At 37.3% G+C, this 26,551-nt stretch overlaps 1 protein-coding gene across 1 annotated transcript; it reads left to right on the forward strand.

Moving 5' to 3' along the window:
• The first annotated feature begins 1,124 nt into the window (after positions 1 to 1,124).
• Positions 1,125 to 3,546, forward strand: LOC133824904 (subtilisin-like protease SBT3). The gene has a single exon (XM_062257924.1). It carries the CDS (start codon positions 1,192 to 1,194, stop codon positions 3,448 to 3,450), a length of 2,259 nt encoding a protein of 752 aa, XP_062113908.1. The 5' UTR covers positions 1,125 to 1,191; the 3' UTR covers positions 3,451 to 3,546.
• Positions 3,547 to 26,551: the final 23,005 nt, after the last annotated feature.

A 26,551-nucleotide genomic window follows, 5' to 3' on the forward strand; every position in this document is an offset into this window, starting at 1 on the left:
TTGTGCTGACTGAAAAGTTGATTAAATATTGAATTGATTGACAAGTTAAAATAAGTCACTTGCAAAATAATTTCTTTGAAATTGGTCCATCCAACCCCCACAATAAAGGTATTTAGGGATAGAAAGTTATAAAGAATTTTGCATATTCACATTTGAAATTGATATATCCACAAACCTTTTCTGGATTCTATTTAATTTTAATGTGTAAAAACGACACATATAGATAGGTGGGGTCTAACTCTAAGACTAAGGATAGTAGTTGTCCATGGCACATGTCTTCCTCTCCTCTCTTCTCTTCGATCTCGGACAAAACCGTATCAATCAAAGCCAGAGAATGGCACTGGTGAATGCTTTGCGTGTTGAGTTGCGGTCCCATGCAATTATTAAGTGTGGATATCCCTTTCAACATTTATATATGAATAAATTAATTAATTAAAATGGACGATTCTGATTGAATAATTCAGAAGAAACAAGAAGTTGATTGTTGAAACTTAGAACACTCTCAATTTGTGATCTAAAATAATTAAATAGGTAAAATTATATCAAAAATATACTAAAGTAGTCTCCAATAGATACTTTATCCTTAAAAATTATTTACCTTTATTTATAGTATATAGCTATATTTATAATACTATTCATCTATGTAAATATATAATATTAATTTTTTATATTCTTTCTTACATTATTCACAAACACATAAAATCACACAAATATATATATATATATATATATGCTTTTCTCTTTCTTTTTTTTTCTTTTTCTTTTTATATATATAGTTATATACCTAATAAATGAGTATTATTATATTTTATTTTTTAATAAATTTTTATTGTTACTTTTTTATGAGTAGTAGTATAATATAATTATGTGATATGATATATAAGAATATTTTATAAATATTAAAAGATATTATGATATTATTCATAGTTAAAGAAAATATATAAATATATAGTATTTAAATGATATTGGAAAAAAAATAAAAAAGTTGATTTATAGTGTAATATACAAGTTAGAAACAAAATAGAATAATGTGTGATTTTGAGATGTATTTTAAATAACGAAGAAGAAGAAGAACATCGTGACAACACACATGCACACTTACACTTTCTATACATTAACAAAATCTTCCTCGATCTTCGCATATCCAATATACTACAACTACGAACTAGTACATCTTTACTCATCATCATCATGAATAATACTTGTTTGTTATTGTTTTCCTTATTTTTTACTATTATTATTATTGTCTCGGGTCAATCTGATAATTACATAATCCATATGGATTTATCAGCAATGCCCAAAGTCTATTCCGATCACCATTCCTGGTACACAGCAACCTTGTCCTCATCAGCTTTGTCATTGTCTTCTAAGAACATCATCTACAGCTACACTCATGTCATGAAAGGCTTCAGCGCGAGTCTCTCGGCTGAGGAACTCAGAGCCATAAAGAACGCGCCGGGCTATGTTTCGTCGATCAGAGACTTACCTATAACAGTCGACACCACACACTCGTCCCAATTCCTTGGCCTCAATCAAGTTTCCGGAGCATGGCCGGAATCACACTACGGGAAAGACGTAATAATTGGGTTGGTGGACACGGGTGTTTGGCCCGAGAGCAGAAGCTTCAGCGACGAGGGAATGTCCGAGATTCCGACCAGGTGGAAAGGAGAATGCGAGAGCGGGACCCAGTTCAACTCCTCCTTGTGCAACAAAAAATTGATCGGAGCGCGGTTCTTTAACAAAGGACTACTCGCCAAGTTCCCCAACGTTACGATTGAGATGAACTCCCCGCGCGACACCGAAGGCCACGGGACACACACTTCGTCGACGGCCGCCGGGAGCTACGTGAACGGCGCCTCGTATTTTGGATATGCCGAGGGGACCGCTAGAGGGGTGGCGCCGCTGGCCCGGGTGGCGATGTACAAGGCCTTGTGGGAGGAAGGGTCTTACACTTCGGATACGATAGCAGCTATTGATCAAGCGATAACGGACGGTGTAGATGTGATATCCTTATCGTTTGGGCTAGATGGGGTTGCTTTGTATGAGGACCCCGTGGCAATAGCCACCTTTTCTGCTCTTGAAAAAGGTGTTTTTGTCTCCACCTCAGCGGGAAACGAAGGACCCTTCTTCGGATTCCTGCACAATGGGATTCCTTGGGTTTTAACTGTTGCGGCCGGTACGGTTGACCGAGATTTTGCCGGAACACTCAATCTCGGGAATGGAGTTTCTGTCTCGGGCTCATCTTTATTTCCAGGGAATTCGTCCGAAGCCCAGATTCCGATTATCTATATGGATAAATGTGACAATGTAAAGCAGCTGAAGAAAGTCAAGCATAGATATGTCGTTTGTCAAGATAGGAACGATTCCTTATCGGACCAATTGAGTAACGTGGAGGACGCTAGCATAGCTGGAGCCGTTTTCATTACCAACAACACCGACTTGGAGTTCTACACCCAAACCTCATCATTCCCGGCCATCTTTCTTAACTTGAAAGACGGGGAAATCCTCAAAGATTATATCAAGACTGACTCGGAACCAAAAGCAAGTATGGAATTTCACCAAACAGTTCTCGGTACCAAACCAGCCCCTAAGGCAACTAGCTACACTTCTCGTGGACCTTCGCAGAGCTGTCCAGTGATCTTGAAGCCGGACATAATGGCACCGGGATCGCTTATTTTGGCTGCGTGGCCGCCAAACAATACAGTTGCTACGGTAAAAAACCGTCGACTTTTAAGCTCTTTCGCACTGTTGTCCGGAACATCTATGGCGTGTCCCCATGCTGCGGGGGTGGCCGCGCTTATTAAAGGAGCACGCCCCGACTGGAGCCCCGCTGCTATACGTTCAGCTATGATGACCACCTCGGACAACTACGACAACACTCTTGGCCCCATCAAAGACATAGGCTTCGGAGATGAACCAGCCAGCCCGCTAGCTATGGGAGCAGGCCATATTAACCCCAACAAGGCTCTCGAGCCAGGGCTCATTTACGACGTAGAACTGGAAGATTATGTTAATCTTCTTTGCGCGTTAGACTATACAGAGAAGCATATTAAAATCATTACCAAGTCCGCCTCGGTGAATTGCTCGACCCCGTCGTCTGATCTTAACTATCCATCGTTTATAGCGTTCTTCAATAGAAATGACTCGGAATCGGATTTGAAAACGGCAGCTCAGGAGTTTCGAAGGACTGTGACGAATATAGGCGAGGGAAAGTCAACGTACGTGGCAAGTGTGAGTCCCATGAAGGGGTTCAAGGTTAGTGTTAGCCCGGAGAAATTGGTGTTCCAAGAGAAGAACGAGAAGCAAAGCTTCAAATTGAGCATAGAGGGTCCGAGAATGTTGAAAGAAACAGTAGTTTTTGGATACCTGAGTTGGAAGGACAACGAAGACAAACATGTGGTCCGAAGCCCCATAGTGGCCACAAGCCTCAATTCAACCGCATTGTCTTAAGAGGTTATAATAATATGAGAGTAAGCTGTATTTATTAACTGTAAGGTTGTCAAATCTCTCTACTACAAAATAATTTAAACAAACATTTCATCATAATTTGTGGCTGACTAGCGCGTACGTATTGACAAACTGACACGTGCATTTATTAGAAAAAAAAAAACTAATTTCATACATTCATATTTGAGAAAGAACTTTCATCGCACTTGGCTAGAAGTGGATTAGTCATAGACAAAGCGAGTCCCCTTGAATGTTGACTCATGCCCTCCATCTTTTCCCTCCAACCCTTAGGGCTGAGCATAAAATCTGAAAAATTGAAAAAATCAAATACATCGACCTTTCAAATACCGAAAAAACTAAAATCAATTAAACCGAACACCGAAAAAACTGTTAACGGCGTAAACCGTCATTGTTCGATCGATTTGAAAAATCCATGTGGACCAACCAGTTTGAACCGAAACTGACTGAAATTAGAAATATATGTAGGTTATGTTATGCTTATGGACTTTTAATTATGTTTTCAAACTTTTAAATTTGTGAATGTAACTATGTTTTATGTATTTATGTTTTAAAAAAGCAAAAAAATGGATTCCAACTATCCAAATTTAAAATTTTTTCTTTTAACTAAAACTTTCTAAAAAACTATGGAAAAATAAATAAAACAAAAGAACTTCAGTTTGGGCAGTTAAACTGACCAACCCTCGGTCCAAAACGGTCAGTTTTTTTTCTTTAATTGGTTTGGTCGGTCGGTTTTTGGATCGCACCAATTCGAATCGAAAACCGAATTCTGGATTTAATAATATGAAAAAATCGCCCAAACCGACCGATGCTCAGCCCTACCTTTCCCAATTGAAGCACTGTATAATAGTAGCTAAAGTTAGTCCAAACATACGCCAAAATAAGTTCTCACCAGGGCAGGTCCTCCTTCCATACCCAAATTGTAGGAATGTAAACCCTTCTCCTAACCCTTCATTTTCCAAAAATCTCTCTCGGCTCAACCCAAATGTTTGGGTCTCTTTGAATAGCCACTACTACAAAAAGGGTTTTTTAGGACTAGCATTGCGAGTCCTAAAATTTTTTTTAGGACTTGCGGGGCGCGAGTCCTCTATTTGAGAGCCTTAAAAACTAAGGTTTTTTAGGACTCGCGTCGCGAGTCCTAAAAAATATGGTTGAGTGCCTTTAATTAAGCGAGTCCTAAAAAATTTGGTTGAATGCCTTTAATTAAGTTTTTAGGACTCGCATTTCGAGTCCTTAAAAGTAATTTTTTTAAAACAAAAATGCAGCCAGCCCCGTGCCCAGCCACCGTCCCTGTCGAGCCCCTCCATGCCCGAGTCCCTCCCTGCACCGTCGACCTAGACCCAAAGCCCAGCCCAACCCGAACCCCTCCCAAAGCCATCGACCACCAGCCAGCCCAGCCGTCGTCCCTGTCGACCCCTCCCTACCCGATCCTGTCCCTGCACCGTCGACCCAGACCCAGACCCAGCCCAACCCGAACCCCTCCCTGCGCCGTCGACCACTAGCCAGCCCAGCCCAGCCCCTCCTTGCGCCATCGACCACCAGCCAGCCTAGCCCAGCCGTCACCCTGCCTAGCCCCTCCCTAGACCATCGATTCAGACCCAGCCCAGCCCAACCCGAACGTTTCCCTGCGCCGTCGACCCCTAGCCAGCCCAGCCCAGCCGTAGTCCCTGCCGAGCCCCTCCCTGCACCGTCGACCCGAGCCCCCTAGCCACCCTGCTGAGCCCTCCCTGCACCATTGACCCGAGGCCCCTAGCAACCATGTCGAGCCCCTCCTTTCTCTTCTTCTTTTTATTTTAGGTTAGATCTGAAAAAATAAACCCTAAACTCTACTTATTTCTAACTATTAATTAAGTGTGCATATGATAAAAATATTTGAATAGTCATTTATTTATCAATGAGATGTGTTGGTGCAATGGTAAATCCTTAACTTAAAGAGTGGGGGTTCGAAACTTGGCAACACCATATATATTGTTTTTTTTTTAAAACAAAATAATACTTTTAGGACACGCATCAGTTTTTAAGACTCTCTCCACGAGTCCTAAAAAGTCCAAAATGTGTTTATTAAAAAAACAAAATAAATCTTTTAGGACACGCATCAATTTTTAGCGAGTCCTAAAAGAATGTTTTTAGGACTCGCAACGTGAGTCCTAAAAAGTCCGAGAGGTATTTATTAAAAAAACAAAATAAATCTTTTAGGACACGCATAAATTTTTAAGACATGCTTCGCGAGTCCTAAAAGAATGTTTTTAGGAATCGCGTTGCGAGTCCTAAAAAGTCCAAGAGGTGTTTATTAAAAAAACAAAATAAATCTTTTAGGACACGCATCAATTTTTAGGACTCGCAACGTGAGTCCTAAAAAGTCAAAGAGGTGTTTATTAAAAAAACAAAATAAATCTTTTAGGACACGCATGAGTTTTTAGGACTCGCTCCGCGAGTCCTAAAAAGTCCAGGAGCTTTTTTTAGGACTCGCATCTAGGTGAGTGTCCTAAAAAAGTGTCATAAAAGGGTGTTTTTGTAGTAGTGAGCCCAAATATTGAAAAGTACGATAGAACCAGCTGGTACCCTCACTACAAGAAAGTAGGTCTTTGCCAGTGCAATACAGAATTACGTCAGTAAAAGAAACCTTTACCGGCGCAATTTGTGAAAGGCGCCGGCAAAAACACAATCTTTTGTCGACGTTAATTTGTGTCGATATAGGTTAGTTTTGCCAGCGCAATTCACAATTGCGCCGAGAAATGTTACTTTTACCGGTGCAATTCGGAGTTGTGCCGGCAAAGATTTATGAACATTGGAAGGTACTTTTGCCGGCGCATTTCACCTAACGCGCCGGTAAAAATCAACATTTTATATTACTGTCCATGCATGTTTTAAAGAAGGTTGGTGGGTAGACTTTTGCCGAAGCGTTTTGTTGCGCTCGCAAAAGTCTACACTACGTCGGTAAAAGTCTTAGCCGAGCCTTTTTCCCCATTCTTCTAACTATAACTTTCTAACTCCCTTTCTCTTCCTTTCTTCAATGTCCACCACCACCCCAAGCCTCCAACGCCACCCACCTCGACCCTCCAACACCATCCCTGAGCCTCCATCGGCAAACCCAACCCTCCAACGCCAACCCATCCCCGACCCCGAGCCTCTGCCTAAGGTAATTTCTTTTGATTTTTTTTTTATTATCTTGGAGTCTCCCAGCTTTCCCGATCCCGAGCCGCTGCCAACCAGCTGTAATATATATTTTTATTTACTATTATTATGTTATTTTTATAATATATGTTTTTAGTATTTATTAAAAAATTAAAAACACAGATTTGAGTATGTATTTATTTTTATTTTAATGATTTATATGTATATTAAAAAATAGATTAGATTATTATATTATATTATATATTTGTATTATACTTTATTTTTTTATATTAAAGATTATTTGGTTATAAATCTTTACTAAATAAATTATTTTGATGTTACTGATATGAAAAGATTTGATATATGTTATTAATTTTGGTTTATGTTGTGCATACTATAGGAATATTCTGTATATTTTTGTGTGTAGTTTGTAGGTTTTATAAAATTTTGTGATAGTTTAAAATATAGCCGTTATGTTGCACAGAGTTTGTTAGTCTTAGGAAAATTAACATTAATTACAAAAAGTAATAATTAAATTTTAAGTAAACTTTAATTTTTATTTTAAGTAATGTTGAAAAAAAATTAATTAAATCAAATGTAATTAAGTAAAATACAAATATAATAAAATTGTTATTAAATAATAATTAAGTAAATAATTAAATAAATTTGAGGAATAATTAAAAATAATTAAAAAATACAATTAATATATAATTAAATAAATTTAAAATTATATTTTAATTAATTAATATTTAATTAAATAATGAATAAATAAAACCAACAATTAATTAAATGATTTACAAAAAAATATAATTGCATAAGATATAATTGAACGATTCTTCCATAATACATCATAATTTATTGATTTAAAAATAAGAGATCGTAATACATCATAAGTATTATTATCACTTAGTGATAATTTGTTATCTTAATAATTTTAGTTGAAGATGGCGAGCGATAGAAGCTGGAAGAGTGCGAGGAATCGTTGGTCTCTAGAGTATAGAAATAGTGTTAAAGAGTTCTTCGAGGTCGCTCAAAATATGGTGAACGATCGGGGTTGACTCGTTGTCCGTGCAAGAAATATGGAAATGTTAAGTTCCAGACTATAAATGCAATTTCGATACATTTATTCAACAATGACATCATACAGTCCTACAAAGTGTGGCATTACCATGGAGAGGCGCTGCCGCCGCCACCAGACGTGGTACGAGATCATGATATAGATGAGATAGCAGATAATGATCCTCCCCAAGATGATGTTCAACATCGCGACAAGTAAGACAATTTATTCAAGGAGATGGCCGAACCAAGTAATGACATCAGTGGTGGCTCCAAGAGGGGCAGAGGAGCTTATTATGGTGCCAATATCGAGAAGGAGCTGGCCACCAAAAAAGTTAGCCATCTAAAAGTAGAGTTTGAGCACAAACTGGAAAAGCTATTCAAACGTACGTCAAGTGGTTCAACAATTTCATGACTCGTTATATGCATGACACCATACCCTTACCTACACTAGCCTGGGAACAAGTAACGCCAGCTGATCTCTAAGTTATTCGGCATAGGTTATCTGCAAACATTTTTTAAATCTTTAATAACTCACTATTAATTATTTTTTCTATCTTCATAATATTTTTAACAAATTCCAAATTTAATTGTGATTTTAGGACAAATTCATTTATCCACAAGAAAATCCAGTAATCAACGATGCCATGGTAAGACAAATTCAAAAACATCTGAGTGATTGACGCCACATGATGAAGAAACACTGGGTAGAGGTTGGAGGAGAGGTGGACAACGAGAGAGCGAAGTCGAAACCCTATAATTTGATTAGTTCTTCTGATTGGGCAACTCTATGCGATTTTTGGGCTTCTAATTCTCAGCAGGTATACCATAGTTTTTACATTAATGTTTAATTATAAAATTACAATCTAGATTAATGAGTATTATTTTCTGTTTGAAGCGTATATCGAAGATAAATAAAGAGGCCCGAGAAAAAATGACCATAGCAGGAGGACATGGTTCCAAATCCATCGTTGCCCATGTTTATGATCACGTAAATTATAATAACCTATATCTTTACAATTACGAAAATATTATAAAGGTAACAATGTTTTAATAATTTGTTTTTTTAGATCGACCCGTCTACTGGCCAGTTTTCGAGCATGATCGACACATTTGAGCACCTCCACAAGAAGAATGATAAATGGATTAGTGATGAAGCGGCGACAAAACATGTAAGTTGCCTAACCTTAACTAATTTATGATCATTTATCTTTAAAAAAGTTTAGTAAATAATTAATAAATATGAATTATTAATTGGTCGGTGTCAATTAATAATTACTTATTAATAATATTTATAACAATTAAATCTTTATAATCTATGTGCCAATAATTTTATGATTAATGATTGTGGACTAAGATAAAAAAAAAGAAGAATGTAACTAATGTTGTCCCCGTATCAGGGAGCTTATGGGTTAAGTTAGTTTGTTCATGAAAATCCATATCTAAATCACAAACATGCAAATATTGTTGATGTATATCTTTAGATATGTAAGTTCCCCATTATAAAAAAATTTACCCTTTTTGATGGCAACTTTCGCAAGTTTTTTCCTTATATTCGTACATCTCTCAGTATTTTGACTGTATCACCCTCTACACACCTCTGATATGCACGAAATTTTATACATAGAAGCCTAAGACATAGGGCAACAACCTTTGTGCATATGACCCTCGCATATTCCTTAGTATTACCTTTCAAAATAATGCTCGAATTCTAATAAGAGAAATCGAAGATTTCTGAAATGGGTACCCCTTTGGTGAATTGGAGATTTCACTAATTTCTCCGAAATGTATTTCCCGCGTGTTCAACTCGTTCGATATTTTTCCCCAAGAGATCTCATGGGTAAATGAATCTATTGGAGTTGAAACGGAGCCATAAGTCAACATTAGAAAAAAATTTCCCCTTTTTGATGGCAATTTTCGCAAGTTTTTGCCCTATATTCGTCCATCTATCAGTATTTTGACTATATCACCCTCTACACACCTCGGATATGCACGAAATTTTATAAATAGAAGCCTAAGACATAGGGCTACAACTTTTGTGCCCATGACCCTTGCATATTCCTTAGTATTCCCTTTCAAAATATTGCTCGAATTCTTATAAGAGAAATCGAAGATTTCTGAAAGGGGTACCCCTTTGGTGAATGGGAGATTTCACTAATTTCACCGAAATGTAATACCCTCGAGTTCAACTCGTTCGATATTTTTTCCCAAGAGATCTCATGGGTAAATGAATCTATTGGAGTTGAAACGGAGCCTTAAGTCAACATTAGAAATTTTTTTTCCTCTTTTTGATGGCAATTTTCACAAGTTTTTGCCTTATATTCGTACATCTCTCAGTATTTTGACTGTATCACCCTCTACACACCTCGGATATGCACGAACTATTATACATAGAAGTCTAAGACATAGGGCTACAACTTTTGTGCCCATGACACTCGCATATTCCTTAGTATTCCCATTCAAAATATTGCTCGAATTCTAATAAGAGAAATCGAAGATTTCTGAAAGGGGTACCGCTTTGGTCAATTGGAGATTTCTCTAATTTCTCCGAAATGTATTACCCTCGTGTTCCACTCATTCGATATTTTTCCCCAAGAGATCTCATGGGTAAATGAATCTATTGGAGTTGAAACAGAGACTTAAGTCAACATTAGAAATTTTTTTACCCTTTTTGATAGAAATTTTCGCAAGTTTTTTCCTTATATTCGTACATCTCTCAGTATTTTGCCAGTATCACCCTCTACACACCTATGATATGCACGAAATTTCATACATAGAAAGCTAAGACATAGGGAAACAACCTTTGCGCCCATGACCCTCGCATATTATTTAGTATTCCCTTTCAAAATATTGCTCGAATTCTGATAAGAGAAATCGAAGATTTCTGAAAGGGGTACCCCTTTGGTGAATTAGAGATTTCACTAATTTCCCCGAAATGTATTACCCTCGTGTTCAACTCGTTCGATTTTATTCCCCAAGAGATCTCATGGGTAAATGAATCTATTGGAATTGAAAGGGAGCCTTAAGTAAACATTAGAAAAAAATTTCCCCTTTTTGATGGCAATTTTCGCAAGTTTTTGCCCTATATTCGTACATCTCTCAGTATTTTGACTATATCACCCACTACACACCTCAGATATGCACAAAATTTTATACATAGAAGCCTAAGACATAGGGCTACAACTTTTGTGCCCATAACCCTCGCATATTCCTTAGAATTCCCTTTCAAAATATTGGTCGAATTCTAATAAGAGAAAACAAAGATTTCTGAAAGGGGTACCCCTTTGGTAAATTTGAGATCTCACTAATTTCTCCGAAATGTATTTCCCTCGTGTTCAACTCAATTGATATTTTTCCCCAAGAGATCTCATGGGTAAATGAATCTATTGGAGTTGAAACTGAGTCTTAAGTCAACATTTGAAATATATTTCACCTTTTTTATGGCAATTTTCGCAAGTTTTTGCCTTATATTCGTACATCTCTCAGTATTTTGACTGTATCACCCTTTACACACCTCGGATATGCACAGAATTTTATACATAGAAGCCTCAGACATAGGGAAACAAATTTTGTGCCCATGACCCTCGCATATTCCTTAGTATTCCGTTTCAAAATATTGCTCGAACTCATATTAGAGAAATCGAAGATTTCTGAAAGGGGTACCCCTTTGGTGAATTGGAGATTTCACTAATTTCTCCGAAATGTATTACCCTCATGTTCAACTCGTTCGATACTTTTCCCCAAGAGATATCATGGGTAAATGAATCTATTGGAGTTGAAAGGGAGCCTTAAGTCAACATTACAAAAAAATTTCCCCTTTTTGATGGCAATTTTCGCAAGTTTTTTCCCTATATTCGTACATCTCTCAGTATCTTGACTGTATCACCCTCTACACACCTCGGATATGCACGAAATATTATACATAGAAGCCTTAGACATAGGGCAACGACTTTTGTGCCCATCACCCTCGCATATTTGTTAGTATTCCATTTCAAAATATTGCTCGAACTCATATTAGAGAAATCGAAGATTTCTGAAAGGGGTACCCCATTGGTGAATTGGAGATTTCACTAATTTCTCTGAAATGTATTACCCTCGTGTTCAACTAGTTCGATATTTTCCCCCAAGAGATCTCATGGGTAAATGAATCTATTGGAGTTAAAAGGGAGCCTTAAGTCAACATTATAAAAAAATTTCCCCTTTTTTATGGCAATTTTCGCAAGTTTTTGCCCTATATTCGGACATCTCTCAGTATTTTGACTATATCACCCTCTACACAAACTTTTATACATAGAAGCCTAAGACATAGGGCTACAACTTTTGTGCGCATGACCCTCGCATATTCCTTAGTATTCCATTTCAAAATATTGCTCGAATTGTTATAAGAGAAATCGAAGATTTCACTAATTTCTCCGAAATGTATTTCCCTCGTGATCAACTCGTTCGATATATTTCCCCAAGATATCTCATGGGTAAATGAATTTATTGGAGATGAAACGGAGCCTTAAGTCAACATTTGAAAAATATTTCTCCTTTTTGATGGCAATTTTCGCAAGTTTTTGCCTTATATTCGTACATCTCCCAGTATTTTGACTGTAGCACCCTCTACTCACCTCGGATATGCACAAAATTTTATACATAGAAGCCTCAGACATAGGGAAACAACTTTTGTGCCCATGACCCTCGCATATTCCTTAGTATTCCGTTTCAAAATATTGCTCGAACTCATATTAGAGAAATCGAAGATTTCTGAAAGGGGTACCCCTTTGGTGAATTGGAGATTTCACTAATTTCTCCGAAATGTATTACCCTCGTGTTCAACTCGTTCGATATTTTTCCCCAAGAGATCTCATGGGTAAATGAATCTATTGGAGTTGAAAGGTAGCCTTAAGTCAACATTAGAAAAAAATTTCCCCTTTTTGATGGCAATTTTTTCAAGTTTTTTCCCTATATTCGTACATCTCTCAGTATCTTGAAATATCACCCTATACACACCTTGGATAAGCACGAAATTTTATACATAGAAGCCTAAGTAATAGGGCTACAACTTTTGGGCGCATGATCCTCGCATATTGCTTAGTATTCCCTTTCAAAATATTGCTCGAATTCTTATAAGAGAAATCGAAGATTCCTGAAAGGGGTACTCCTTTGGTGAATTGGAGATTTCACTAATTTCTCCGAAATGTATTTCCCGCGTGTTCGACTCATTCGATATTTTCCCCCAAGAGATCTCATGGGTAAATGAATCTATTGGAGTAGAGACGGAGCCTTAAGTCAACATTTGAAAAATATTTCCCCTTTTAGATGGCAATTTTCGCAAGTTTTTGCCTTATATTCGTACATCTCTCAGTATTTTGACTTTATCACCCTCTACACACCTTGGATATGCACGAAATTTTATACATAGAAGCCTCAGACATAGGGAAACAACTTTTGTGCCCAAGACCCTCGCATATTTGTTAGTATTCCATTTCAAAATAATGCTCGAACTCATATTAGAGAAATCGAAGATTTCTGAAAGGGGTACCCCTTTGGTGAATTGGAGATTTCACTAATTTCTCCGAAATGTATTACCCTCGTGTTAAACTCGTTCGATATTTTTCCCCAAGCGATCTCATGGGTAAATGAATCTATTGGAGTTGAAAGGGAGCCTTAAGTCAACATTAGGAAAAAATTTCCCTTTTTTGTTGGCAATTTTCGCAAGATTTTGCCCTATATTCGTACATCTCTCAGTATTTTGACTGTATCACCCTCTACACACCTCGGATATGCACAAAATTTTATACATAGAAGCCTAAGACATAGGGAAACAACTTTTGTGCCCATGAACCTCGCATATTCCTTAGTATTCCCTTTCAAAATATTGCTCGAATTCTTATAAGAGAAATCGAAGATTTGCGAAAGGGGTACCCCTTTGGAGAATTGGAGATTTCACTAATTTCTCCGAAATGTAATACCCTCGTGTTCAACTCGTTCGATATTTTTCCCCAAGAGATCTCATTGATAAATGAATCTATTGGAGTTGAAACGGAGCCTTAAGTCAACATTTGAAAAATATTTCCCCTTTTTGATGGCAATTTTCGCAAGTTTTTGCCCTATATTCGAACATCTCTCAGTATTTTGACTATATCACCCTCTACACACCTCGGAAATGCACGAAATTTTATACATAGAAGCCTAAGAAATAGGGATACAACTTTTGTGCGCATGACCCTCGCATATTCCTTAGTATTCCGTTTCAAAATATTGCTCGAATTGTTCTAAGAGAAATTGAAGATTTCTGAAAGGGGTACTCCTTTGGTGAATCGTAGATTTCAATAATTTCTTTGAAATGTATTTCCCTCGTGATCAACTCGTTCAATATATTTCCCCAAGAGATCTCATGGGTAAATGAATCTATTGGAGATGAAACGGAGCCTTAAGTCAACATTTGAAAAATATTTCCCTTTTTTACGGCAATTTTCGCATGTTTTTTCCTTATATTAGTACATCTCACAGTATTTTGACTGTATCACCCTCTACCCAACTCGGATTAGCACAAACTTTTACACAGAGAACCCTAAGACATAGGGCTACAACTTTTGTGCCCATGACCATCGCAGATTCTTTAGTCTTCACTATGAAAACATTACTCGAATCCATATTAGAGAAATCGAAGATTTCTGAAAGGGGTACCCCTTTGGTGAATTGGAGATTTCACTAATTTCTCCGAAATGTATTGCCCTCGTGTTCAACTCGTTCGATATTTTTACCCAAGAGATCTCATGGGTAAATGAATATATTGGAGTGGAAACGGACCCTTAAATCAACATTTCAAAAAAAAGTCCCCTTTTTTATGGCAATTTTCGCAAGTTTTTTCCTTATATTAGTACATCTCACAGTATTTTGACTGTATCATCCTCTACCCAACTCGGATTAGCACAAAATTTTACACATAGAACCCTAAGACATAGGGCTACAACTTTTGTGCCCATGACCCTCTCATATTATTTAGTATTCACTATCAAAACATTGCTCGAATCCATATTAGAGAAATCGAAGATTTCTGAAAGGGGTATCCCTTTGGTGAATTGGAGATTTCACTAATTTCTCCGAAATGTATTGCCCTCGTGTTCAACTCGTTCGATATTTTTCCCCAAGAGACCTCATGGGTAAATGAATATATTGGAGTGGAAACGGACCCTTAAATCAACATTTCAAAAAAAAGTCCCCTTTTTTATGGCAATTTTCGCAAGTTTTTTCCTTATATTAGTACATCTCACAGTATTTTGACTGTATCACCCTCTACCCAACTCGGTTTAGCACAAACTTTTACACAGAGAACCCTAAGACATAGGGCTACAACTTTTGTGCCCATGACCATCGCAGATTCTTTAGTCTTCACTATGAAAACATTTCTCGAATCCATATTAGAGAAATCGAAGATTTCTGAAAGGGGTACACCTTTGGTGAATTGGAGATTTCACTAATTTCTCAGAAATGTATTGCCCTCGTGTTCAACTCGTTCGATATTTTTCCCCAAGAGATCTCATGGGTAAATGAATATATTGGAGTGGAAACGGACCCTTAAATCAACATTTCAAAAAAAAGTCCCCTTTTTTATGGCAATTTTCGCAAGTTTTTTCCTTATATTAGTACATCTCACAGTATTTTGACTGTATCACCCTCTACCCAACTCGGATTAGCACAAACTTTTACTCAGAGAACCCTAAGACATAGGGCTACAACTTTTGTGCCCATGACCATCGCAGATTCTTTAGTCTTCACTATGAGAACATTGCTCGAATCCATATTAGAGAAATCGAAGATTTCTGAAAGGGGTACCCCTTTGGTGAATTGGAGATTTCACTAATTTCTCCGAAATGTATTGCCCTCGTGTTCAACTCGTTCGATATTTTTACCCAAGAGATCTCATGGGTAAATGAATATATTGGAGTGGAAACGGACCCTTAAATCAACATTTCAAAAAAAAGTCCCCTTTTTTACGGCAATTTTCGCATGTTTTTTCCTTATATTAGTACATCTCACAGTATTTTGACTGTATCATCCTCTACCCAACTCGGATTAGGACAAAATTTTACACATAGAACCCTAAGACATAGGGCTACAACTTTTGTGCCCATGACCCTCTGATATTATTTAGTATTCACTATCAAAACATTGCTCGAATCCATATTAGAGAAATCGAAGATTTCTGAAAGGGGTACCCCTTTGGTGAATTGGAGATTTCACTAATTTCTCCGAAATGTATTGCCCTCGTGTTCAACTCGTTCGATATTTTTCCCCAAGAGACCTCATGGGTAAATGAATATATTGGAGTGGAAACGGACCCTTAAATCAACATTTCAAAAAAAAGTCCCCTTTTTTATGGCAATTTTCGCAAGTTTTTTCCTTATATTAGTACATCTCACAGTATTTTGACTGTATCACCCTCTACCCAACTCGGATTAGCACAAACTTTTACACAGAGAACCCTAAGACATAGGGCTACAACTTTTGTGCCCATGACCATCGCAGATTCTTTAGTCTTCACTATGAAAACATTGCTCGAATCCATATTAGAGAAATCGAAGATTTCTAAAAGGGGTACCCCTTTGGTGAATAGGAGATTTCACTAATTTCTCCGAAATGTATTGCCCTCGTGTTCAACTCGTTCGATATTTTTCCCCAAGAGACCTCATGGGTAAATGAATATATTGGAGTGGAAACGGACCCTTAAATCAACATTTCAAAAAAAAGTCCCCTTTTTTATGGCAATTTTCGCAAGTTTTTTCCTTATATTAGTACATCTCACAGTATTTTGACTGTATCACCCTCTACCCAACTCGGATTAGCACAAACTTTTACACAGAGAACCCTAAGACATAGGGCTACAACTTTTGTGCCCATGACCATCGCAGATTCTTTAGTCTTCACTATGAAAACATTGCTCGAATCCATATTAGAGAAATCGAAGATTTCTAAAAGGGGTACCCCTTTGGTGAATAGGAGATTTCACTAATTTCTGCGAAATGTATTGCCCTCGTGTTCAACTCGTTCGATATTTTTCCCCAAGAGATCTCATGGGTAAATGAATATATTGGAGTGGAAACGGACCCTTAAATCAACATTTCAAAAAAAAGTCCCCTTTTTTACGGCAATTTTCGCATGTTTTTTCCTTATATTAGTACATCTCACAGTATTTTGACTGTATCATCCTCTACCCAACTCGGATTAGCACAAAATTTTACACATAGAACCCTAAGACATAGGGCTACAACTTTTGTGCCCATGACCCTCTCATATTATTTAGTATTCACTATCAAAACATTGCTCGAATGCATATTAGAGAAATCGAAGATTTCTGAAAGGGGTACCCCTTTGGTGAATTGGAGATTTCACTAATTTCTCCGAAATGTATTGCCCTCGTGTTCAACTCGTTCGATATTTTTCCCCAAGAGATCTCATGGGTAAATGAATATATTGGAGTGGAAACGGACCCTTAAATCAACATTTCAAAAAAAAGTCCCCTTTTCGATGGCAATTTTCGCAAGTTTTTTCCTTATATTAGTACATCTCACAGTATTTTGATTGTATCACCCTCTACCCAACTCGGATTAGCACAAAATATTACACATAGAACCCTAAGACATAGGGCTACAACTTTTGTGCCCATGACCATCGCAGATTCTTTAGTCTTCACTATGAAAACATTGCTCGAATCCATATTAGAGAAATCGAAGATTTCTAAATGGGGTACCCCTTTGGTGAATAGGAGATTTCACTAATTTCTGCGAAATGTATTGCCCTCGTGTTCAACTCGTTCGATATTTTTCCCCAAGAGATCTCATGGGTAAATGAATATATTGGAGTGGAAACGGACCCTTAAATCAACATTTCAAAAAAAAGTCCCCTTTTTTACGGCAATTTTCGCATGTTTTTTCCTTATATTAGTACATCTCACAGTATTTTGACTGTATCATCCTCTACCCAACTCGGATTAGCACAAAATTTTACACATAGAACCCTAAGACATAGGGCTACAACTTTTGTGCCCATGACCCTCTCATATTATTTAGTATTCACTATCAAAACATTGCTCGAATCCATATTAGAGAAATCGAAGATTTCTGAAAGGGGTACCCCTTTGGTGAATTGGAGATTTCACTAATTTCTCCGAAATGTATTGCCCTCGTGTTCAACTCGTTCGATATTTTTCCCCAAGAGACCTCATGGGTAAATGAATATATTGGAGTGGAAACGGACCCTTAAATCAACATTTCAAAAAAAAGTCCCCTTTTTTATGGCAATTTTCGCAAGTTTTTTCCTTATATTAGTACATCTCACAGTATTTTGACTGTATCACCCTCTACCCAACTCGGTTTAGCACAAACTTTTACACAGAGAACCCTAAGACATAGGGCTACAACTTTTGTGCCCATGACCATCGCAGATTCTTTAGTCTTCACTATGAAAACATTTCTCGAATCCATATTAGAGAAATCGAAGATTTCTGAAAGGGGTACACCTTTGGTGAATTGGAGATTTCACTAATTTCTCAGAAATGTATTGCCCTCGTGTTCAACTCGTTCGATATTTTTCCCCAAGAGATCTCATGGGTAAATGAATATATTGGAGTGGAAACGGACCCTTAAATCAACATTTCAAAAAAAAGTCCCCTTTTTTAGGGCTATTTTCGCAAGTTTTTTCCTTATATTAGTACATCTCACAGTATTTTGACTGTATCACCCTCTACCCAACTCGGATTAGCACAAACTTTTACTCAGAGAACCCTAAGACATAGGGCTACAACTTTTGTGCCCATGACCATCGCAGATTCTTTAGTCTTCACTATGAGAACATTGCTCGAATCCATATTAGAGAAATCGAAGATTTCTGAAAGGGGTACCCCTTTGGTGAATTGGAGATTTCACTAATTTCTCCGAAATGTATTGCCCTCGTGTTCAACTCGTTCGATATTTTTCCCCAAGAGATCTCATGGGTAAATGAATATATTGGAGTGGAAACGGACCCTTAAATCAACATTTCAAAAAAAAGTCCCCTTTTTTACGGCAATTTTCGCATGTTTTTTCCTTATATTAGTACATCTCACAGTATTTTAACTGTATCATCCACTACCCAACTCGGATTAGCACAAAATTTTACACATAGAACCCTAAGACATAGGGCTACAACTTTTGTGCCCATGACCCTCTCATATTATTTAGTATTCACTATCAAAACATTGCTCGAATCCATATTAGAGAAATCGAAGATTTCTGAAAGGGGTACCCCTTTGGTGAATTGGAGATTTCACTAATTTCTCCGAAATGTATTGCCCTCGTGTTCAACTCGTTCGATATTTTTCCCCAAGAGATCTCATGGGTAAATGAATATATTGGAGTGGAAACGGACCCTTAAATCAACATTTCAAAAAAAAGTCCCCTTTTCGATGGCAATTTTCGCAAGTTTTTTCCTTATATTAGTACATCTCACAGTATTTTGATTGTATCACCCTCTACCCAACTCGGATTAGCACAAACTATTACACATAGAACCCTAAGACATAGGGCTACAACTTTTGTGCCCATGACCATCGCAGATTCTTTAGTCTTCACTATGAAAACATTGCTCGAATCCATATTAGAGAAATCGAAGATTTCTAAAAGGGGTACCCCTTTGGTGAATAGGAGATTTCACTAATTTCTGCGAAATGTATTGCCCTCGTGTTCAACTCGTTCGATATTTTTCCCCAAGAGATCTCATGGGTAAATGAATATATTGGAGTGGAAACGGACCCTTAAATCAACATTTCAAAAAAAAGTCCCCTTTTTTACGGCAATTTTCGCATGTTTTTTCCTTATATTAGTACATCTCACAGTATTTTGACTGTATCATCCTCTACCCAACTCGGATTAGCACAAAATTTTACACATAGAACCCTAAGACATAGGGCTACAACTTTTGTGCCCATGACCCTCTCAAATTATTTAGTATTCACTATCAAAACATTGCTCGAATCCATATTAGAGAAATCGAAGATTTCTGAAAGGGGTACCCCTTTGGTGAATTGGAGATTTCACTAATTTCTCCGAAATGTATTGCCCTCGTGTTCAACTCGTTCGATATTTTTCCCCAAGAGACCTCATGGGTAAATGAATATATTGGAGTGGAAACGGACCCTTAAATCAACATTTCAAAAAAAAGTCCCCTTTTTTATGGCAATTTTCGCAAGTTTTTTCCTTATATTAGTACATCTCACAGTATTTTGACTGTATCACCCTCTACCCAACTCGGATTAGCACAAACTTTTACACAGAGAACCCTAAGACATAGGGCTACAACTTTTGTGCCCATGACCAACGCAGATTCTTTAGTCTTCACTATGAAAACATTTCTCGAATCCATATTAGAGAAATCGAAGATTTCTGAAAGGGGTACCCCTTTGGTGAATTGGAGATTTCACTAATTTCTCCGAAATGTATTGCCCTCGTGTTCAACTCGTTCGATATTTTTCCCCAAGAGATCTCATGGGTAAATGAATATATTGGAGTGGAAACGGACCCTTAAATCAACATTTCAAAAAAAAGTCCCCTTTTTTATGGCAATTTTCGCAAGTTTTTTCCTTATATTAGTATATCTCACAGTATTTTGACAGTATCACCCTCTACCCAACTCGGATTAGCACAAAATTTTACACAGAGAACCCTAAGACATAGGGCTACAACTTTTGTGCCCATGACCATCGCAGATTCTTTAGTCTTCATTATGAAAACATTTCTCGAATCCATATTAGAGAAATCGAAGATTTCTGAAAGGGGTACCCCTTTGGTGAATTGGAGATTTCACTAATTTCTCCGAAATGTATTGCCCTCGTGTTCAACTCGTTCGATATTTTTCCCCAAGAGATCTCATGGGTAAATGAATATATTGGAGTGGAAACGGACCCTTAAATCAACATTTCAAAAAAAAGTCCCCTTTTTTACGGCAATTTTCGCATGTTTTTTCCTTATATTAGTACATCTCACAGTATTTTGACTGTATCATCCTCTACCCAACTCGGATTAGCACAAAATTTTACACATAGAACCCTAAGACATAGTGCTACAACTTTTGTGCCCATGACCCTCTCATATTATTTAGTATTCACTATCAAAACATTGCTCGAATCCATATTAGAGAAATCGAAGATTTCTGAAAGGGGTACCCCTTTGGTGAATTGGAGATTTTACTAATTTCTCCGAAATGTATTGCCCTCGTGTTCAACTCGTTCGATATTTTTCCCCAAGAGATCTCATGGGTAAATGAATATATTGGAGTGGAAACGGACCCTTAAATCAACATTTCAAAAAAAAGTCCCCTTTTCGATGGCAATTTTCGCAAGTTTTTTCCTTATATTAGTACATCTCACAGTATTTTGATTGTATCACCCTCTACCCAACTCGGATTAGCACAAACTATTACACATAGAACCCTAAGACATAGGGCTACAACTTTTGTGCCCATGACCATCGCAGATTCTTTAGTCTTCACTATGAAAACATTGCTCGAATCCATATTAGAGAAATCGAAGATTTCTAAATGGGGTACCCCTTTGGTGAATAGGAGATTTCACTAATTTCTGCGAAATGTATTGCCCTCGTGTTCAACTCGTTCGATATTTTTCCCCAAGAGATCTCATGGGTAAATGAATATATTGGAGTGGAAACGGACCCTTAAATCAACATTTCAAAAAAAAGTCCCCTTTTTTACGGCAATTTTCGCATGTTTTTTCCTTATATTAGTACATCTCACAGTATTTTGACTGTATCATCCTCTACCCAACTCGGATTAGCACAAAATTTTACACATAGAACCCTAAGACATAGTGCTACAACTTTTGTGCCCATGACCCTCTCATATTATTTAGTATTCACTATCAAAACATTGCTCGAATCCATATTAGAGAAATCGAAGATTTCTGAAAGGGGTACCCCTTTGGTGAATTGGAGATTTTACTAATTTCTCCGAAATGTATTGCCCTCGTGTTCAACTCGTTCGATATTTTTCCCCAAGAGATCTCATGGGTAAATGAATATATTGGAGTGGAAACGGACCCTTAAATCAACATTTCAAAAAAAAGTCCCCTTTTCGATGGCAATTTTCGCAAGTTTTTTCCTTATATTAGTACATCTCACAGTATTTTGATTGTATCACCCTCTACCCAACTCGGATTAGCACAAACTATTACACATAGAACCCTAAGACATAGGGCTACAACTTTTGTGCCCATGACCATCGCAGATTCTTTAGTCTTCACTATGAAAACATTGCTCGAATCCATATTAGAGAAATCGAAGATTTCTAAATGGGGTACCCCTTTGGTGAATAGGAGATTTCACTAATTTCTGCGAAATGTATTGCCCTCGTGTTCAACTCGTTCGATATTTTTCCCCAAGAGATCTCATGGGTAAATGAATATATTGGAGTGGAAACGGACCCTTAAATCAACATTTCAAAAAAAAGTCCCCTTTTTTACGGCAATTTTCGCATGTTTTTTCCTTATATTAGTACATCTCACAGTATTTTGACTGTATCATCCTCTACCCAACTCGGATTAGCACAAAATTTTACACATAGAACCCTAAGACATAGGGCTACAACTTTTGTGCCCATGACCATCGCAGATTCTTTAGTCTTCATTATGAAAACATTTCTCGAATCCATATTAGAGAAATCGAAGATTTCTGAAAGGGGTACCCCTTTGGTGAATTGGAGATTTCACTAATTTCTCCGAAATGTATTGCCCTCGTGTTCAACTCGTTCGATATTTTTCCCCAAGAGATCTCATGGGTAAATGAATATATTGGAGTGGAAACGGACCCTTAAATCAACATTTCAAAAAAAAGTCCCCTTTTTTACGGCAATTTTCGCATGTTTTTTCCTTATATTAGTACATCTCACAGTATTTTGACTGTATCATCCTCTACCCAACTCGGATTAGCACAAAATTTTACACATAGAACCCTAAGACATAGGGCTACAACTTTTGTGCCCATGACCCTCTCATATTATTTAGTATTCACTATCAAAACATTGCTCGAATCCATATTAGAGAAATCGAAGATTTCTGAAAGGGGTACCCCTTTGGTGAATTGGAGATTTCACTAATTTCTCCGAAATGTATTGCCCTCGTGTTCAACTCGTTCGATATTTTTCCCCAAGAGATCTCATGGGTAAATGAATATATTGGAGTGGAAACGGACCCTTAAATCAACATTTCAAAAAAAAGTCCCCTTTTCGATGGCAATTTTCGCAAGTTTTTTCCTTATATTAGTACATCTCACAGTATTTTGATTGTATCACCCTCTACCCAACTCGGATTAGCACAAACTATTACACATAGAACCCTAAGACATAGGGCTACAACTTTTGTGCCCATGACCATCGCAGATTCTTTAGTCTTCACTATGAAAACATTGCTCGAATCCATATTAGAGAAATCGAAGATTTCTAAATGGGGTACCCCTTTGGTGAATAGGAGATTTCACTAATTTCTGCGAAATGTATTGCCCTCGTGTTCAACTCGTTCGATATTTTTCCCCAAGAGATCTCATGGGTAAATGAATATATTGGAGTGGAAACGGACCCTTAAATCAACATTTCAAAAAAAAGTCCCCTTTTTTACGGCAATTTTCGCATGTTTTTTCCTTATATTAGTACATCTCACAGTATTTTGACTGTATCATCCTCTACCCAACTCGGATTAGCACAAAATTTTACACATAGAACCCTAAGACATAGGGCTACAACTTTTGTGCCCATGACCCTCTCATATTATTTAGTATTTACTATCAAAACATTGCTCGAATCCATATTAGAGAAATCGAAGATTTCTGAAAGGGGTACCCCTTTAGTGAATTGGAGATTTCACTAATTTCTCCGAAATGTATTGCCCTCATGTTCAACTCGTTCGATATTTTTCCCCAAGAGATCTCATGGGTAAATGAATATATTGGAGTGGAAACGGACCCTTAAATCAACATTTCAAAAAAAAGTCCCCTTTTTTATGGCAATTTTCGCAAGTTTTTTCCTTATATTAGTACATCTCACAGTATTTTGACTGTATCACCCTCTACCCAACTCGGATTAGCACAAACTTTTACACAGAGAACCCTAAGACATAGGGCTACAACTTTTGTGCCCATGACCATCGCAGATTCTTTAGTCTTCACTATGAAAACATTTCTCGAATCCATATTAGAGAAATCGAAGATTTCTGAAAGGGGTACCCCTTTGGTGAATTGGAGATTTCACTAATTTCTCCGAAATGTATTGCCCTCGTGTTCAACTCGTTCGATATTTTTCCCCAAGAGATCTCATGGGTAAATGAATATATTGGAGTGGAAACGGACCCTTAAATCAACATTTCAAAAATAAGTCCCCTTTTTTACGGCAATTTTCGCATGTTTTTTCCTTATATTAGTACATCTCACAGTATTTTGACTGTATCACCCTCTACCCAACTCGGATTAGCACAAAATTTTACACAGAGAACCCTAAGACATAGGGCTACAACTTTTGTGCCCATGACCATCGCAGATTCTTTAGGCTTCACTATGAAAACATTTCTCGAATCCATATTAGAGAAATCGAAGATTTCTGAAAGGGGTACCCCTTTGGTGAATTGGAGATTTCACTAATTTCTCCGAAATGTATTGCCCTCGTGTTCAACTCGTTCGATATTTTTCCCCAAGAGATCTCATGGGTAAATGAATATATTGGAGTGGAAACGGACCCTTAAATCAACATTTCAAAAAAAAGTCCCCTTTTTTACGGCAATTTTCGCATGTTTTTTCCTTATATTAGTACATCTCACAGTATTTTGACTGTATCATCCACTACCCAACTCGGATTAGCACAAAATTTTACACATAGAACCCTAAGACATAGGGCTACAACTTTTGTGCCCATGACCCTCTCATATTATTTAGTATTCAATATCAAAACATTGCTCGAATCCATATTAGAGAAATCGAAGATTTCTGAAAGGGGTACCCCTTTGGTGAATTGGAGATTTCACTAATTTCTCCGAAATGTATTGCCCTCGTGTTCAACTCGTTCGATATTTTTCCCCAAGAGATCTCATGGGTAAATGAATATATTGGAGTGGAAACGGACCCTTAAATCAACATTTCAAAAAAAAGTCCCCTTTTCGAGGGCAATTTTCGCAAGTTTTTTCCTTATATTAGTACATCTCACAGTATTTTGATTGTATCACCCTCTACCCAACTCGGATTAGCACAAACTATTACACATAGAACCCTAAGACATAGGGCTACAACTTTTGTGCCCATGACCATCGCAGATTCTTTAGTCTTCACTATGAAAACATTGCTCGAATCCATATTAGAGAAATCGAAGATTTCTAAAAGGGGTACCCCTTTGGTGAATAGGAGATTTCACTAATTTCTGCGAAATGTATTGCCCTCGTGTTCAACTCGTTCGATATTTTTCCCCAAGAGATCTCATGGGTAAATGAATATATTGGAGTGGAAACGGACCCTTAAATCAACATTTCAAAAAAAAGTCCCCTTTTTTACGGCAATTTTCGCATGTTTTTTCCTTATATTAGTACATCTCACAGTATTTTGACTGTATCATCCTCTACCCAACTCGGATTAGCACAAAATTTTACACATAGAACCCTAAGACATAGGGCTACAACTTTTGTGCCCATGACCCTCTCAAATTATTTAGTATTCACTGTCAAAACATTGCTCGAATCCATATTAGAGAAATCGAAGATTTCTGAAAGGGGTACCCCTTTGGTGAATTGGAGATTTCACTAATTTCTCCGAAATGTATTGCCCTCGTGTTCAACTCGTTCGATATTTTTCCCCAAGAGACCTCATGGGTAAATGAATATATTGGAGTGGAAACGGACCCTTAAATCAACATTTCAAAAAAAAGTCCCCTTTTTTATGGCAATTTTCGCAAGTTTTTTCCTTATATTAGTACATCTCACAGTATTTTGACAGTATCACCCTCTACCCAACTCGGATTAGCACAAACTTTTACACAGAGAACCCTAAGACATAGGGCTACAACTTTTGTGCCCATGACCAACGCAGATTCTTTAGTCTTCACTATGAAAACATTTCTCGAATCCATATTAGAGAAATCGAAGATTTCTGAAAGGGGTACCCCTTTGGTGAATTGGAGATTTCACTAATTTCTCCGAAATGTATTGCCCTCGTGTTCAACTCGTTCGATATTTTTCCCCAAGAGATCTCATGGGTAAATGAATATATTGGAGTGGAAACGGACCCTTAAATCAACATTTCAAAAAAAAGTCCCCTTTTTTACGGCAATTTTCGCATGTTTTTTCCTTATATTAGTACATCTCACAGTATTTTGACTGTATCATCCTCTACCCAACTCGGATTAGCACAAAATTTTACACATAGAACCCTAAGACATAGGGCTACAACTTTTGTGCCCATGACCCTCTCATATTATTTAGTATTCACTATCAAAACATTGCTCGAATCCATATTAGAGAAATCGAAGATTTCTGAAAGGGGTACCCCTTTGGTGAATTGGAGATTTCACTAATTTCTCCGAAATGTATTGCCCTCGTGTTCAACTCGTTCGATATTTTTCCCCAAGAGATCTCATGGGTAAATGAATATATTGGAGTGGAAACGGACCCTTAAATCAACATTTCAAAAAAAAGTCCCCTTTTCGATGGCAATTTTCGCAAGTTTTTTCCTTATATTAGTACATCTCACAGTATTTTGATTGTATCACCCTCTACCCAACTCGGATTAGCACAAACTATTACACATAGAACCCTAAGACATAGGGCTACAACTTTTGTGCCCATGACCATCGCAGATTCTTTAGTCTTCACTATGAAAACATTGCTCGAATCCATATTAGAGAAATCGAAGAT

Source organism: Humulus lupulus, chromosome 3 (assembly GCF_963169125.1).
Source record: "Humulus lupulus chromosome 3, drHumLupu1.1, whole genome shotgun sequence".
Taxonomy (NCBI): Eukaryota; Viridiplantae; Streptophyta; class Magnoliopsida; order Rosales; family Cannabaceae; genus Humulus; species Humulus lupulus.